Genomic DNA, 16,408 nt, shown 5'->3' on the forward strand with positions numbered 1-16,408 from the left:
CCTGAACTGTCCACATCTTGACACAAGTTCACTTCTCTGATACATGACATCCAGGGAAGTCCACAGGGACACATGGCACACATCAGGCTTGGGGGCCTGTCACTTCCAGCCTTCCTGCAGGCCTGGAGGGTGGAGAACGCGTAAATGGAGTTTTGGTGTTTGATCGCCAACAGCACTTCTGTAAAGCCCTTGTCTCATACCCTGGGTCGGTTCCACAAAGGAGCAGCCATTTTCCCTAGGTCCCGAAAGAGGAGGTCAGAGAAGGGCAAATGAGCTCCTTCGAAGCTTCATCTGGCAGAGCTGTTTTTGAGTCTGCGGCCCATGCACACTGTGCCTGCTCACTAGTGAGCGGAAATGGGCTCCACACACTCAACTGTCCTGGCTGCAGCCCGTGCTGGTCACGGTGTTTAGTTAGGCAATGACTCATAACTGTGGCTGCATGCACATAGCCAGGGAGCACGGTAATGGCATTTGGCTCCCTCCCCCCCTTACCAGTGCTGGGAGGACCTTGGCATGCTGCGGGTCTCTGATGAACAAACACACCCGTGACGTCAGACGTTGAGGCTAATGCTGGCGTCTTACCAGGAGGGAAGTCACTGTCATTTACCAGGCTGGGACAGACCATGAAGGAACTTGGAAAAGGTGTGTGATGCTCTGAACACTGCCCTGCCTGGTGATACCTGTGTCGAGGTCACTGGGCCTACACTGAGGCTGTGAGGTATTCACAGCAGACCCGTGGTCTGGGACTGGGGGCAAACAGTAAAGCTGGCATGAGGGGGTCTTCCCTTTGTCGCCTCCCTTCTCTGGGGCCCACACTGAGCATGTGAGTCTTCAGGGAGCTACAGCCTCAGTAAAGCCTCTGAAGGGAACTTGGTGGCATCTCAGGACAGCTTGCTCTGTGAGATGGATGCCTGCATACCTACTGATAACTGGGGAAACTGAGGCTGGGCAAGCACTCAATCAAACCCTTTCAGTGTCTTCCTTTTACTCCCAGGCCACCTTCCCCTTCCCTTCCCTGGAAGAGCAGCCCTGCAGATGTGCATCTGACTTGACATCAGAGGGCTCCACGCAGGGACTCAAGGTCAACCCAGGGTAACAGCAGGTGTCCCCAAGGCGTGCTGAGGCCAGCCAGTCCCTATGGGGCTGGAGTGCACACTTTACTTCAGAAATACTCCCTTAGGCAACCCAGAAGGATGACATGACACATGCCGACCGTGTTTCTCATTTAATGGAAACAAAGACAGGGTGCTCGCACTAGACGAAAGGAAACAATAGTACGAATGATGTACGTAGCGTGGGCACACACACACGCACACGCACATGCACACGCGCTCACATTCACACGTCCTACATGCACGTGAGCACACCTACTGTATAGCACTGCAGACAGAACCTGTGCAGACAGGAGGTGGCTGTGGGGGAGACAGGAGCAAGGCCTGAGCCTCGTCTCCCTCAGGACACCCTGCCCTTCTGGCTGCCTGTCTGTGGTTGCACTGCCCAGACCCTCTGAGTGACTTTGCTAGTCTCTAACTCAGACTCTTCCCCTGCTTTCTGTTTCCCCTCTCCCAGCCCCTCTCGTTTTACCTCTTCCTCTGCCTTCTTCACCCTTCTTTAGCTCCTCCTCCTCCCTCACGAAAAGAAGAGCAGGCGAGTCAATAGGATTTGATACAAAATAGCTTCACAAGCCTCGGCTTCCATCTTGAGACAGGCTGGACTGCCCGAGGAGCTACAGTAGGGAGACTCGAGAAATCCCAACCCCGAGCTTGGAGTCCATGTATTTGACCAGCCAGTCTATGTACTGGGAGACCCTGGTGTACACCCCGATGTGGCCGATAGCTGCACAGCCCTCCCCCCAGCTGACCACACCTGTCAGATACCACGTGCCATGGTAGTGGGTGGCGTGTGGGCCTCCACTGTCACCCTTGCAGGCGTCCTTGGTGCCGTCCATGTAGCCGGCGCAGAACATGTTCGCCGTGATTCTGGGGGTGTTAGCACTGTGTTTGGCATGCTCCAGGCAGTCCTGGGTCATCAGCCGGGGCACCTCGATGACCATGAGCTCCAGAGCCGTGGCACCACGGTCCAGTAGCTGACCCCAGCCGCTGACCCTCGAGAAGCGGATGCTGGCTAGGGTGTTCTCAGAGAAGGCCCGTTCAGGCAGACACAGAGGTACCACGTAGTCAGTGAAGGTTACAGGCCGGTGAAGGCGGACCAGGGCGATGTCATGGTCAGTCCTGCCTCGGGTGTACTTGTTGGGCATGATGACCTGTGCCACCAGCCGTACTTGCTCAGTCCCCTCCTTCTCACTGAAGTCGTGTTCACCTGGGGGACATCACGCCACTCATGGGACATATCCTACCACGTGTGGCCATGGCCCCACACAGAACTCTACTCATGGGACATATCCTACCATGAGGGCCATGTCCCCATACGTAACTCTACTCATGGACATACACTACCATGTGTGGCCATGTTCCTACACAAAGCTCTTGTTTATCTTGCTCCTCTGACCTAGAGTATGTGGACAGGGCTGTGGCCAGTCCAGCCTCTGGTGTCTGAGTATTTGAGTCCTTGCCAAGGTCTCAGAAGAAGCCTGCACCGTGGCCGCTGCAGTTCTGAAGGGGAGGTTGTGAATGGGTTGAGCCCGGGGGAGTGGATGGGATCCTTGACACCCACTCTGAGTAGGGCAAGATGAATAGAGCAGTCTCCAATCTCCCCCTATTCCCTGACGGGAGAGGAAGTGGGTCATCTCCAGTGCCGCTCTTATAGATATCACCTGGTTAGGGATTCTGATGGGCCGTTGACCCTCAGCCCCTGAGCCAATGTTAGTCTGAAAACACCCTCAGGCCAGAGGCCAGGGACAGGCCATACCTACCCAACACCACTGTGATGTTTACCAATTTCCGGATATTATCGAAGCAGTGGGCTGCAGTTACTATCCATCTGGTGTCCAGCAGGACGGCCCCACACAGCAATGCCTCATTGAGTTTCAGCACAGCCTGGGCAGGGGCACAGAGACGAAGAGAGCTACACTATTTTTATGGTCTCCTTGCTCTTGAGGAAGCAGCTGACTTGACACAATTCCTGCCCACAATCCCTCTGGGGATTGCCCCAGGGGGATACAGCAGCCTTAGCTCTGCTTTCTCTGGTAGACAACAGGGGTGTGGAAGGATGGGGTACATGGATGATGGGGTGCATTTATGGCTCCTCAAGTGACTCTCGTGAGGCAGCTACAGACCTTGCATGGTTTCTGCATGGAATGGGCCTCAATATGGGCTTTTCTTCCCTTTTCTCTGAACAAGAGTGCACAGGAGGCTGGCCCATGGGAACCTTGGGCTTTGAGCGTTTGGGGGTGGAGGCTGGCCCATGTTTCTTTGTGTATAAATTTAACCCAATTCAAAACTTCCACACCCCAGAGTAGAAACCACGAAGTCAGGGGAGACCGAGCTGGAAAAGTGAGGTTTGCAGGATGGAGAATCTTACCTGCCATGGGCACTCCCCTTTGGGGCACACATAGCCTCCCACAATCCGGCCTTGGGGTCTGCTGGAGTTTCTTTTTTCTAAAACAGGTATTCTCCCGCATGGGTACTCAACTGTACGAAACAGAAGTCAGAAAGAGCAGGGTTCAGGGTGTGGGGTGCGGGATGCGGGTAAAGGTTCTTGTGGGCAGAGGATGAGAAGCACCTGGTCCCTGCCATAGCTCCCGCTGGGGACAGAGAAACTTGGTGTTTTCATCTAGAGTGGGCAGGGAGGGCCTAGTGCAGCAGCTAGGAGAGGAGGCAGACATTGGTTTGGGGAAAGTTGAGACCTGGCTTTCTAGAGCTGGGGTCTGCTAGATCCTCACAGGGAAGACATATAGTTCTGGTTTGCTAGAAAGCGAGAGATGATCTGTGTAAGCGTGAACCACCAGTGCAGAGACACAGGGTTTTTTAACCAGACTCGTGCCTCATGCTCCTCACATGGCAAAGGCCTCAGGTAAGAAAGAAGATTGAGTAGTGGCCTTCTGACTTTCCGGTTTCATGGCACAGGTTGAGCCCATCCTCTTCTGAGGAAGCCCGGCCTTTGGAAGCAGAGCCCAAACAGTCTTGTTGTGGAGAACATGTGTTTAGAGAAGAGGGCAAGAGTTCGACTCCCAGCACCCACATCAAGCCGCTCACAACTGCCTGTAACTTGAGTGCCAAGGGATCTGACATTCTCTGACCTCTGTAGGACTGCAGTCATATGTAATACTGCCCCACCCACCTGCATATAAATAATAATAATAATAATAATAATAATAATAATAATAATAATGACAATGATAATGATAAAGTCATCTTATGCTGTTAACTGCGGCAGCGGATACAGATGTCAGATGTGTCTGTGGGACTCCCAAGTATGTCTCAGACACTCCATTGGGCATTAGAGGAGATGTGAGGACTCCTCATCCACCCCTTGAGACACTTGAGACAGTGCAGGATGCTGGCCCAGGGTTCCAAGCTAACAGCTCTCCGGTGGGGTGTCCTGCAAGCCTCAAGCCCTCCATCTTAGTCAGTCAGCAAACTCGACAAACAGGAGTTTGGCCTTGTTAACACCTCTTTGGACTAATAACTTGCCACAGACCAGCACAGGTGACGACTGGCTCTTCAGAGTGTACTGGAGCTTGTTACCTTTTGGTTTGCAGGACACCTCATCTGGCTGCAGCACGTAGTCCTCGTGACAGCTACAGGTACGCTTGGTCCCTACGTGGTCCCTGCAGTACTGGTCACAGTCACCGTTTTCGTTTGCACAGATCAGCTGCTCATTCTTGTCTGAGGACAGGAGAAGACAACCTGAGAGGTCTCTGCAAGGCCAGCTCTGGCCATGATGGTGGTCTCCCTTGTCCCCTTGGAACATGGCATGTTGCTGTGGTCTATTGAGGCTGAACTGGCATCACCTGCCCTGTGGACTGATTTGGAGGGATGAGAGCAGATCTGGGAGTCACATGTCTGAGCAATCTTGACAGCATTTGGAGGATGCTAGGCTGGTATCTGATGGTGTTTCTTTCCAAGACTCTAATGAGAAGCTGGGAAGGGTTCTGGAGGTAAGTGAACCTTTCTCAAGGAAAGGAAATGTTCTCAACGGAATGGAAAAATGGCCCATGGACCGTCAAAGGGAGAAGTTACTCTAGCAACAACCCTCATGACCACGTGAGCCATCTAGGCCCTTGGTTCTAGTGTGGGCCATTGGCCCAGACAGAGAAGATGGCGAGGGTGGTCAGTTCAGTTCTGCAGCAGCCCAGAGCCTCAGTAATGGAGGCCTGTGTTGTGACTCACAGACACTGCTCACCAAACCTTACAGGCCTCTGGGGTCAGTGACTGTTAGTGAACGCTTCTTCTGTTTCCCTTTACTCTCTCTGGCCTCGTTCTGGTGAGAACAGGAGGCAGCTGATGCCGGGAAGAACCCACTCGGCAGTAAGGGGCCCTAGTTGAAGAGCTGACCTTTGGGGACCCCCAACTGGAAGACTGCTGCTTGTCTGGGACCTGGGGCCATACCAGGTGGACAGCAAAAGGTATGATTGATGGTAGGTTGGGCCCCAAGGGGCTGCAGACAGGTCCTTCACACCTAGGTCTGGGGTTAAGTGACTTTCTAGGTCAGTGATACTCCATCGTACTTTACATGGATTCTAGAAGAACTGAGCTGTCTGTGTGAGCCCACAGAACGGAATGTCTGGAAGCCTGCTCCTAGGCTTCGCACACTTTGGTGTGACGAAACACCCCTGTGTATGTCTGCTGTCAGTGAATTCTATGAGGCCCACTAGTGAACTGTTGAGCCCAGAGTGGTTTGGTGGTCTCCAAGAATTTGATATTTCAAAGCTGAGTAAATACTTCACACCTTTAAAACAGCAGAGAAAAAGAAGTTTACCCAGTTGATTGTCTGGTGGGGACAGAAGCTGGACCCTCCCTCCCCCAGATCTCTCCAGACCAGCTGGATTCTAGGACAAGGAGTCAAAAGGAACTCTGAGTCTGAGACCCAGAATCTTAGACTCATAAACCAAAGGCCCTCGTTTAAAAGGAATTCTTAACGCCTCCTAGGTCAATTTCCTACAGGGGCTGAGGCTGGCCTGGGGCATCCTCTCCTTCCTTGACGAGGCTGTTACTCTCTGGAACCAGTCACCCAGGCCCTTCCCTTCCCCCCAACTACAGTCACCCAGGCCCTTCCCTCCCCTCCCAACTCCAGTCACCCAGGCCCTTCCCTTCCCCCCAACTACAGTCACCCAGGCCCTTCCCTTCCCCCCAACTACAGTCACCCAGGCCCTTCCCTCCCCTCCCAACTACAGTCACCCAGGCCCTTCCCTTCCCCCCAACTACAGTCACCCAGGCCCTTCCCTTCCCCCCCCCAACTACAGTCACCCAGGCCCTTCCCTCCCCCCCAACTACAGTCACCCAGGCCCTTCCCTTCCCTCCCATTGCAATGGAGGGAGGAAGTTGGTCTCACTTTTCTCACAGTTCCGACCCTCAAAGTCTAGGGGGCAGAAGCAGACATAAGACTTGAGGTGATCCTGGCAGGTACCCCCGTTCTGACATGGATTCGAGGCACACTGGTCGCCATCTGTGGGTGAACTGATGTCAGCGTGTTGTAAAGGAGGGGTGTGGGGGAGGGGCACAGATGGCTTTCACCTACTCACCGCTGTAAACAGTCCAGAACTGCTTCTGAGAGGGAAGAAGAAGCCATGTGAGTTCATGAGAAGTAGCACTTAGTGTCCAAGGGAGGAGCTCAGGAGCTATAGGTGGGGCTCCTGACCTGGGCCTCTGTGTGGGGCTTGGGAAGATAGCATTCCTCTGGAGGAGGCTTATCTGAGGCTATGTTTCTCTACACCCTTCCTAGAGACATGTAAATCACCACACAGTTGCCTCTCCCAAGTGAGAGCACCTGAGTTCTCACTCTGATCCTGCTTTCTCCAGCTCTGGCCTGGCCCTCTAAACGTGGTAGGTGAAATCCCATGGGAGTTCTAGTCTGAAGAAAAAGGAAGTGAGCTGGCACCAACGCCCGTCACTCTCCACTTCCTGACTGGATGCCCTGTGACTAGCTGCTAGCATGCCTTCCTTGACTCCTGAACTATAGTCGGAATAAACCTGTCTTTCCTTCAGTTATTTCCTGTCAGGTATGGCCCCACTGGTCAGTGAGGAAAGTAACTTCTCCGGGCTCCCTGTGTGAGTTGTTCTGAGTGTGAGGGCACTTGTGAGAGAGATGTGCTGTGAATGTGAGGTCTGCTGTGTAATTTCCTGTGTGGAGCATCCTTTGGATTTGTGAGGTATCCTGTAGGAGTGAGGGATCCTGTGTGAGGTGTTCTGTGGGTGTAAATTCTCCGGTACATGTGAACTTCACGTGTGAGGGCTTCTGTGAACGTGAGGACTCTTGTGTGAGAGAGAGGTGTTCTGTGAGTGTGAGGTGAGCCTCCTGTGAGCGTGAGGTGAGCCTCCTGTGAGTGTGAGGTGAGCCTCCTGTGAGTGTGAGGTGAGCCTCCTGTGAGTGTGAGGTGAGCCTCCTGTGAGTGTGAGGTGAGCCTCCTATGAATGTGTGGTGAACCTCCTGTTAGTGAATGTGAGGTGAGTCTTTTGTGTGAGGTGAGTCTCCTGTAAGTGTGAGGTGAATGGGCCTCCTGTGAGTGTGAGGTGAGTCTGAGGTGAGCCTCCTGTGAGTGAGTGTGAGGTGAGCCTCCTGTGAGTGTGAGGTAAGCCTGAGGTGAATCTCCCGTGAGTGTGAGGTGTGATATGAGCCAAAGCTGGTGAGAAGAAAAGCCCTTGGAAAACAAAAAAACAGCCCCTCACAACTGCCCCTGGAACCTCACAAATATCCCCGGGGTTGTGACTATTTTTTCCAGAGATGATGACAAAAGGAAACACAGTGGACCCAGTCTCAAAGCCTTGTCCTATCCCAACACACCCTTCCTGGGAAAAGCCTCCAGAGGGAGATGTCTAACCAGACAGGAACATGCTCAGTGATGTATAAATAGGCATCCTTTACAAAATGAAACCACACAGCCAGGTAGGGTAGCGCATACTTGTAATTCCAGCAATTGGGAGGCAGATGAAGATGAAGAATTGGAGGTCAGCCTGGGCTATAAAGCAAAAACAAAAAACAAAACAAAAACAAAAAAACTAAAGGAAATAAACAAACAGATAAAATGAGTAACTCAGGAGCGAAGACAAATCTGTGCACAGGGCCAAGTGTGGACGAGGAAAGCTAGTGTTCCTCACACATTTCTGGTGAGGACTGCACGTGTGTGTGTGTGTGTGTGTGTGTGTGTGTGTTATGGTGTGTTGTGTGTGTGGTGTATGTGTGTGGTGTGTGTGTTATGATGTTGTGTGTGTGTGTGTTCTGTGTGTGTTATGATGTGTTGTGTGTGTGTGGTGTGTGTGTATGGTATGTGTGTTATGATGTGGTGTGTGTGTGTGTTATGTGTGTGTTATGATGGTGTGTGTGTGTGTTCTGTGTGTGTTATGATGTGTTGTGTGTGTGTGTGGTGTATGTGTATGGTATGTGTGTTATAATGTGGTGTGTGTGTGTGTTATGTGTGTGTTATGATGTGGTGTGTGTGTGTGTGTGTGTGTGTGTGTGTGTGTGTGTGAAATTTTCCTATCAGGTTAACTTCATGGGCAGCCCTGGATCCTTAGGGAATAAGGGATTTCCTTTTGGGAAATAGGAGACACAGCCAGTGTAGTTTAGGAGTTGTATTTCTTGCGAAACTTACATGTGGTATTGTTGGAGCAGAAACCTGTGTGTGTCAGGGTTCCTGTGCATCTATGAGTACTGAGTGGCAGCCTCCACAGGGAGGGGAGACAGACTGAGACACACAGGCGTGACCCTCACGACCCCCCGCTTCCTTCCTTCCAGTCTCAGTATGCTACACAAGATCAGGCACGGGGAGGGGGCACTCACGGTCCTCTCAGGGCTCTTGAAGATCTCTCGGGCCTCCTCAAAGGAGCACCGCTCTTCATTGCACTCCCTCTCCAAGGAGCCAGACCAAAGCTCCTCTAGGAGTGAGTTGGCACGCCTTTGCCTGTGTAGGACACCGTGTGCTTCCTCCTGGGTTATGAAAACTGAGAAAAAGAAAGTCCCATGAAATACGGGAAGCCTTCCTCAAGCTGCTGAGAAGCCACCCACTCCTGATGGTCCCATCAGTAATGGGAAACACCCACACCCGACCATTCCAGTGAATGAGGGGAACCACACTGGGCCAGCTCGTGTAAACCACCCACACCAGATCTCTCAGTGGTGGAGACACCCATCTCCCTCAGTGATGGCGGCCGACCTACCCACATTCATCTTTTTCCACTCCACCCTTTGGTGGGAACCAAAACGTTCCTGTCTACCTCAAGGATCGGAGGGTGCACAGGCTGGTTCCTTCTATGGCTTACCCTCCACTGTGGGCTGAAGGTCATGGAGAACGACATAGCCCAGGCTCAGCTGAATTTAAGATTGGATGTGTTTTCATTGATGGTTGGTGACGGATAACCATGGCGCAGCCTTATGTAGAAGTATGTGGCGATATATTTATTAGGTGAGATGAATGTTTACCATATCCATGTGGTTTGGCACTCTGACCATGTCTCTCTTAGGGATTTATAATGAGGAAACACTTGGAGGGCTTAGGAAAGTCACAAAATGATATGTCGGTAGTAACGAGACTGCCAAATGGTGGTCCCCTGTGAGGCCAGTGAACACGAGGCTTACGACGTGATGTCAAGCCAAAAGGAGACAGCTAATGCCACATTGTGCAGTCCCTTTCTTGGGTACTCACAAATGTGCGCACAAACACATTTAGATCGTCCTCCATTCTCCCATCGGTGTCCCCTATCCTGTGTCCAGGGGGTCAATCCAAGAATCTCAAGTCACACAGCCCTGGGGCTTCAGATCTTATAACAACAGCGTCAGCTCTAGGTGCCAGGCCACAGCTCCATCACCTGGGCTTCCTAGTCCTGTCCTACACTGGAGGTGTTTCAGATGCAGCCTCCACTACACCACCCTGCCAGTCAGTGACCCTGACAGAAGCCGGGTGGCCAGTGTTCCCCACTTGGCTTTGGAAAAGCAATGGTTTGGCAAAGGCAGCCACAACAATGCTGAATTTGAGGGTTCTTTGGGACACCCCAAAAGACATGGGGTCTGAATCCCACGAGTGTGAGATAGGAATGCAGAAGTTTAAATCATCTAAACTTAGTCAGGGGTGGGAACCAAGGATGAAGCTGAGGCCCTCAAAGTCCTCATGCGGCAATGATGTCACATAAACCGTGTACCTGGGATGTCTGTGGAAGGAGCAGCCATGCATGGGAAGCCATGTGACTGAGATGGGGAGAGAAAAGAACTAGGAAGGAGGGCAGTTAGGGGAGACCCCCAAAGCAGCCAGTGTATTCAAGAAGAAGGCTAACAGAGATAGGCTTTCCCTATGCAGAGGGGGCTCGTTTAAGGGAGGGAAAACCTGCATGGGCCTTGCTGGGAGGAACTAGGTCCAGGTGGGGCTGAAAAGGTGGCTCTGCTCACCAGGAGGATGTTGGTGTGCCCCAAAGGACAGTCCTCTGGAAAGACAAGAGTGGAAGTCAGAGAAATCATTTTGGGAGGGGACAGAGAGAGGGGAGAGGAAGGGCTGAGGAACACTCTCTGGGGTTCCTCGAAAGAGGATGGAGACACTGTCCAACAGGACCAGTCAATGTCCTTCACAAGGCAGAGAAAGATCTATATGTCAGCAGCCATTGGGAGACATGTACTTCTCCAGCGAGTAAGGGGTAAGGGGTGGGCCCTTAGGGGAAGGCAAATGTATAATCCTCCTCCTGGAGATCCGAAGCAAACCCGAGGCCCTCCCCATTGCTGCAGAGAACTTGGGAAAGCCGGGAAAGGAAGACAGGAAAGCCATCCATCGCTCTGGTTACCACTCAGTTCCACTGGAAAATCCACTGCAATCCCCACCTGCCATGGGCTTCCATTGGCTAGACCACTGACCAACGCCTCTCTACGTGGGAACATTCACGGCAGCCTCAGACTACAGTTTGTGATGCCTAGTCACAGGCTTTCTCCCCTGAGGCCTTAGAGGCATATGCATGTGTGTGTGTGGGGGGAGCGGGTGGGGGGAGCCATGACTGTGGACATGGAGCCGAGACCATGAGCAAGCCCTGTAGCACAGTGCCCTGTGGCTGTTCTGATGTCTGACCCCTTGCCTCAGAGCTCTGTACTGAGTGACACCCCCCCCCCCAAGGATCTAACTTCACAGGCAAATGTCCGTGTCCATAGAGGGCAGGAAGGCACCCTACTTCTAAAAAGTCTTTGGAAGACAGCAGCCCAAGATCCCACCCCTGTGAAGAACTGCCTGTCTCCGGGTGGCAAGCATCCGGGTGCTTTTGGCTTTTGTCAGGGACATACATCAAATGGAGCTGCCCAGGAGGGAGTTCCTGTTGATGTCCCAACCGCCGCTACAGACATCAGCCACTCAGTCCACCGAGAAACCCTCCCTGGACAGACAGATGTATGTACGTACCCACAGCCCCTAGGGGTCCCTGGAGCTGGAGCAGAAAGTAGAGAAGCAGCAGTCCGTGAGTCTGTGGAACCATGATGAGACTGCTGCGTTTGGCTGGGGACTGTCCAGATGCTGCCGGGAGGGCAAAGGTCAGGGAGGAGGGGAGAAGGGTGGAGAAAGCTGGAACATGGCTGGAAGCGTCTGAGGCTGGTTGGTTAGGTCTCTGGCACTTGCACATCGAGGGAAAAGAGGAAAACCATGACAGGCAAAGTGGGCTCAGACTGGAGGTGCGAACAGATCTCACCCACCGGTGGATGCCCGCTCCACCGTGACAAAGGTGTAAGCTGCTGGCTATGGGCCTAAGACCTGGAAAAGACCTGTAGGGGAGGCCTGGGCTGTGCAGCCCTCGGTGGCTTGCAAGGGCCACCCTGCCCCCTCCTTCCCACACCTTCCAGTCGGCAGGTGGCCTGTGACTTGTCCCTTCGTATCCTCAGGCCCAGGCCCCAGGTGGAGTTTTGGACACTGGGTTCCCTGAGATCAATAAGGTTTCTCAGCATGTGAAGCTTTCTGTGTTAAAAGCTGGGTCCAGTCCAAGAGCATTTGGTCATGCAGCCTCCTGGACGGTATTGCGGGTTTCAGTTGGACCCTCTGGGGAAAATGTTCTTTTCTGGGACAGAGCAGTGCAAGGCTAGACCGCTCTTTTGGGAGCCAGACCTCATTTGTGGGGCACTACAGTACCTCTCCCTCCCTAGTCAGTGGCCTCCATCTTGGCCATCACAGTCTACCTCAGGGGCACCTCTGACTCCTAGCATCCCTTCACACTCTGGCTATGCTGCTTCTTCTGGGATAGAGGTCAAAGTTCACACAGTAAAACCCAATCCTCTCATCACAGGATAACCCCAGGGACATAAGAGGAGCCAGCAGCCATTCATCCCGGATCTCTTGTGTGAGTCCAGGCCTGGTCTCAGGATTCCCTTCCCTTCTGAGCTCCAGGACATGGGTATTTAGCTTTCTGGGGTAGCAGAACTACCAGAGTTGATTCAGAGGTTACATGCTGAGCCCACCTGGTACTTGGGCTCTGCCTAAAGCTTTTCAGTCGATGGTGACCTCCCCGTGGCACGTGCCTTGACTGGCTCCTGAGTCTCACTTGGACGTGCGGGGGCCTGGCCTACTTGGTCTTCCTTTCACATCTGTGCCATGGGTACCATTAGCACTGTGCCTAGTGCAGACATATGGTTTGGAGGGATAGGCGTAGGGGTCACCATCTGTCCTACTGTTGGGCTCCTCCCTACGATATCTTCTCAGGGAAGATAAACACTCTTCCCCTGGGATGCCAGGGCCCTCCTTGTGTGTACATTCCTTATATGTGCTCAGGGACCATCCGCCTCTTCTCTGGGAAAGGAAACTCTAAGCCTCTCCCCCAGTCAGCTTCCCAAGGGCTCTCCCACAGCCTGCAGAATGGGACAGGCATCCCCAACTACATGTCAGCTGCTACATGTCAGTCTCACCCCTGTACACGTGACACACATGAGAGACCCATAAGTGACTGTGGGCTCAGAATTACCTGGAGACACACATGCACTGTGCTCACACTTGCATATGGACTTGTATGTGTGCACATCATCTTTGTACAGTTATATACCATTCTTACACACACTCCACACACAGCCCATGCACACTCTTGCATACACGCACACTACACTTTCAGCCTTACATCATCTGTGACACCTACACAGACGAAGGCTCCCTCATTCCTCAAGGAGGCAGATTCTTAGGTATAGCCTTAAAGAAAAGAGTTTGATGATGTCTGTGGGTTCTGACACCCTGTGAGGTTGGCAACCAGTGGCAATGACATCAATAACTTGAAGTTTAGGAACTAGTCAGCTGACCTGAGTCAGAAAGGTTGGTATCACTTTTATTTTCTCTGGATCTGTGTCCTGCTCTGGATCTGTGTCCTGCTCTGGATCTGTGTCCTGCTCTGGATCTGTGTCCTGCTCTGGATCTGTGTCCTGCTCTGGATCTGTGTGTCTCGCTCTGGATCTGTGTCCTGCTCTGGATCTGTGTCCTGCTCTGGATCTGTGTCCTGCTCTGGATCTGTGTCCTGCTCTGGATCTGCGTGTCTCGCTCTGGATCTGTGTCCTGCTCTGGATCTGTGTCCTGCTCTGGATCTGTGTCCTGCTCTGGATCTGTGTCCTGCTCTGGATCTGTGTCCTGCTCTGGATCTGTGTCCTGCTCTGGATCTGTGTCCTGCTCTGGATCTGTGTCCTGCTCTGGATCTGTGTCCTGCTCTGGATCTGTGTGTCTCGCTCTGGATCTGTGTCCTGCTCTGGATCTGTGTCCTGCTCTGGATCTGTGTCCTGCTCTGGATCTGTGTCCTGCTCTGGATCTGTGTCCTGCTCTGGATCTGTGTCCTGCTCTGGATCTGTGTCCTGCTCTGGATCTGTGTCCTGCTCTGGATCTGTGTGTCCTGCTCTGGATCTGTGTCCTGCTCTGATCTGTGTCATGCTCTGGATCTGTGTCCTGCTCTGATCTGTGTCCTGCTCTGATCTGTGTGTCTCGCTCTGATCTGTGTCCTGCTCTGGATCTGTGTCCTGCTCTGGATCTGTGTCCTGCTCTGGATCTGTGTCCTGCTCTGGATCTGTGTGTCTCGCTTCTGGATCTGTGTCCTGCTCTGATCTGTGTCCTGCTCTGGATCTGTGTCCTGCTCTGATCTGTGTCCTGCTCTGACTATGGTTCCCGTCTTCTGGATCTGTGTCCTGCTCTGGATCTGTGTCCTGCTCTGGATCTGTGTCCTGCTCTGATCTGAGTGTCCTGCTCTGGATCTGTGTCCTGCTCTGATCTGTGTGTGTCCTGCTCTGGATCTGTGTCCTGCTCTGGATCTGTGTCATGCTCTGATCTGTGTCCTGCTCTGGATCTGTGTCCTGCTCTGGATCTGTGTGTCTGCTTCTGGATCTGTGTCCTGCTCTGATCTGTGTCCTGCTCTGGATCTGGTTCTCGCTCTGATCTGTGTCCTGCTCTGGATCTGTGTCCTGCTCTGGATCTGTGTCCTGCTCTGGATCTGTGTCCTGCTCTGGATCTGTGTCCTGCTCTGGATCTGTGTCCTGCTCTGGATCTGTGTCCTGCTCTGGATCTGTGTCCTGCTCTGGATCTGTGTGTCGTGCTCTGGATCTGTGTCCTGCTCTGGATCTGTGTCCTGCTCTGGATCTGTGTCCTGCTCTGGATCTGTGTCCTGCTCTGGATCTGTGTCCTGCTCTGGATCTGTGTCCTGCTCTGGATCTGTGTCTTGCTCTGTGGGTTACTCTCAAGGACTCTACTGTTAGCAATGTGTGAACGCTCCTGGATTTTCTGGGAAGGAACCAGTACTTTCAATGCACAGGGCTCACTTCTTGCTCCGTTGTGCTATTCCCTATTCTAGTGGATGATCTTAATAGTGAGGCATCCTCATGTTTGTCCTGTATGCCATGAAGGCTCTTGCTCTCCCCTCTCTTTGATTCTTGCCTGGATGACGATACTTAGAGCGTTTAGATACTTGAAGTTTTTGCTCTGAAGATTGTTATGGATGCTTTATCAGGTTAAAAACGGGTTTTAAACTCCTGGTGCAATAACCATGATAAATAAATGATCGATAAAAATTTTGTGCATCTGTGAAGCTGCTGACTTGTCTGATCCAGTTTGACACGGTAGATGATGGCAGTACTATTTGTACCATACTTGCATTACATAGACACATCTTATGTAGAATGTGTGGGGGTTTTCCCCCAACATGGGTCACTCTTCTTGGTTGCTCACCATAACTAGCTGATTGCTGAAGCTACACCATACTTCATCTGCAGCACAGAGAATCGGACTGGAAATGACCTTGAAATTTCCTCCCTGGTGGTTAGTTTTCATAGTTCTGGAAGTACCCACTGGAGGAAAGAGTCATCAACTGTCCCATTCATCAGAGAACCCTGCATGCTGGAACAGTGACCTGCCAGGTAAATGAACCTGTGAATGAAATAGTGGTATGACTGTTAGAGGGGTAACCAACTACGACTGTTACAGGGGTAACCAACTCTTCTCTGACTTGGATTTGAGGCTGGCTCCATGGAAGGGAATTGCCTGGTATTGTAAACCTGGCAAAACCCAAACCCCATGGTTTGAAGGTTATTATCCCTATAGGGTGTGTGTGTGTGTGTGTGTGTGTGTGTGTGTGTGTGTGTGTGTGTGTGTGTGTGTAGGCACGTGTGTGTGTGTGTTCTATCACTGTTGTTTTGTTAAACAGGCATGTTGTCACACTGTATGCTAAATAGTTTCTTAGTTTTTCTATAAGTTGCAGTCAGTTTTTCTGGTTTTCAATAATTAATGTTTTGATTTTGATTTCTTTTTATTTTGTTCCCTCAAGGTAGTAATTTCTTTTTTATACTTTGAGCTTTACTGATTATATTTGTTATCCACCTTATACGAGTAATGCAACAGTGTTGTCATATTAGATTAAGTGCAGAACCACCTCAGTCATAGTTCAGCTACACCCTTCTGTAGCAACATTAGAATAATGGCTACAGACTTCCAAACACCATTTACAAAGTATCTATTTTCATTGTATGTTCTGTGTGTGCTGAAAATGGTTACCATTTCCTGTTTGATAGACAGGTATCAATGTCTATGACAGCAATATTGACTACCAAGGCTTGCTGTCTGCATTTTGAGACACTTACTAGCATAAAAGTTCGGGTTTCCACCTAGTTCCTTATAGTCTAACTGTGCTAAATTTCATTTTTGTTATTAGCATTACTATGCCAGCTTTCTTTTGCTTTTATTTGGGCTAATCTTTTTGCTCTCCTTTATTTTCAGTCATTGCCTTTCATTCAGGCTCCCCTTTAGCGGTTATTTATCTGGCCTATTTGGTGCTACCCAGCACATCAATTAGGACAGTGTTCGCATTGTGAGTCAGACATGTCTGCT

General features: G+C 51.6%; 1 protein-coding gene across 1 annotated transcript; it reads right to left on the minus strand.

The window, feature by feature from the left end:
* Window positions 1–1,726: 1,726 nt before the first annotated feature.
* On the minus strand, window positions 1,727–11,558 carry F7 (coagulation factor VII). The gene is made up of 8 exons (XM_032918851.1): window positions 11,486–11,558; window positions 8,899–9,059; window positions 6,644–6,668; window positions 6,454–6,567; window positions 4,647–4,787; window positions 3,481–3,590; window positions 2,873–2,996; window positions 1,727–2,319 (listed from the first exon to the last, which is right to left on the minus strand). Exons 1-8 carry the CDS (start codon window positions 11,556–11,558, stop codon window positions 1,727–1,729), a joined length of 1,341 nt encoding a protein of 446 aa, XP_032774742.1.
* Window positions 11,559–16,408: the final 4,850 nt, after the last annotated feature.

Source organism: Rattus rattus, chromosome 13 (assembly GCF_011064425.1).
Source record: "Rattus rattus isolate New Zealand chromosome 13, Rrattus_CSIRO_v1, whole genome shotgun sequence".
In the NCBI taxonomy this organism is placed as follows: Eukaryota; Metazoa; Chordata; class Mammalia; order Rodentia; family Muridae; genus Rattus; species Rattus rattus.

What these genes read in the sequence shown, in the direction of transcription:
- F7 (XM_032918851.1), bottom strand. Translation starts at nt 11,558, where the DNA reads ATGGTTCCACAGACTCACGGACTGCTGCTTCTCTACTTTCTGCTCCAG. An exon ending in GGGTCGGAACTGTGAGAAAA is followed by an intron (nt 4,788 to 6,453) that starts GTGAGACCAACT and finishes TCCTGTCCTCAG; the next exon opens with ACAAGAATGAGCAGCTGATC. An exon ending in AAACATCACAGTGGTGTTGG is followed by an intron (nt 2,320 to 2,872) that starts GTAGGTATGGCC and finishes GATGTCCCCCAG; the next exon opens with GTGAACACGACTTCAGTGAG.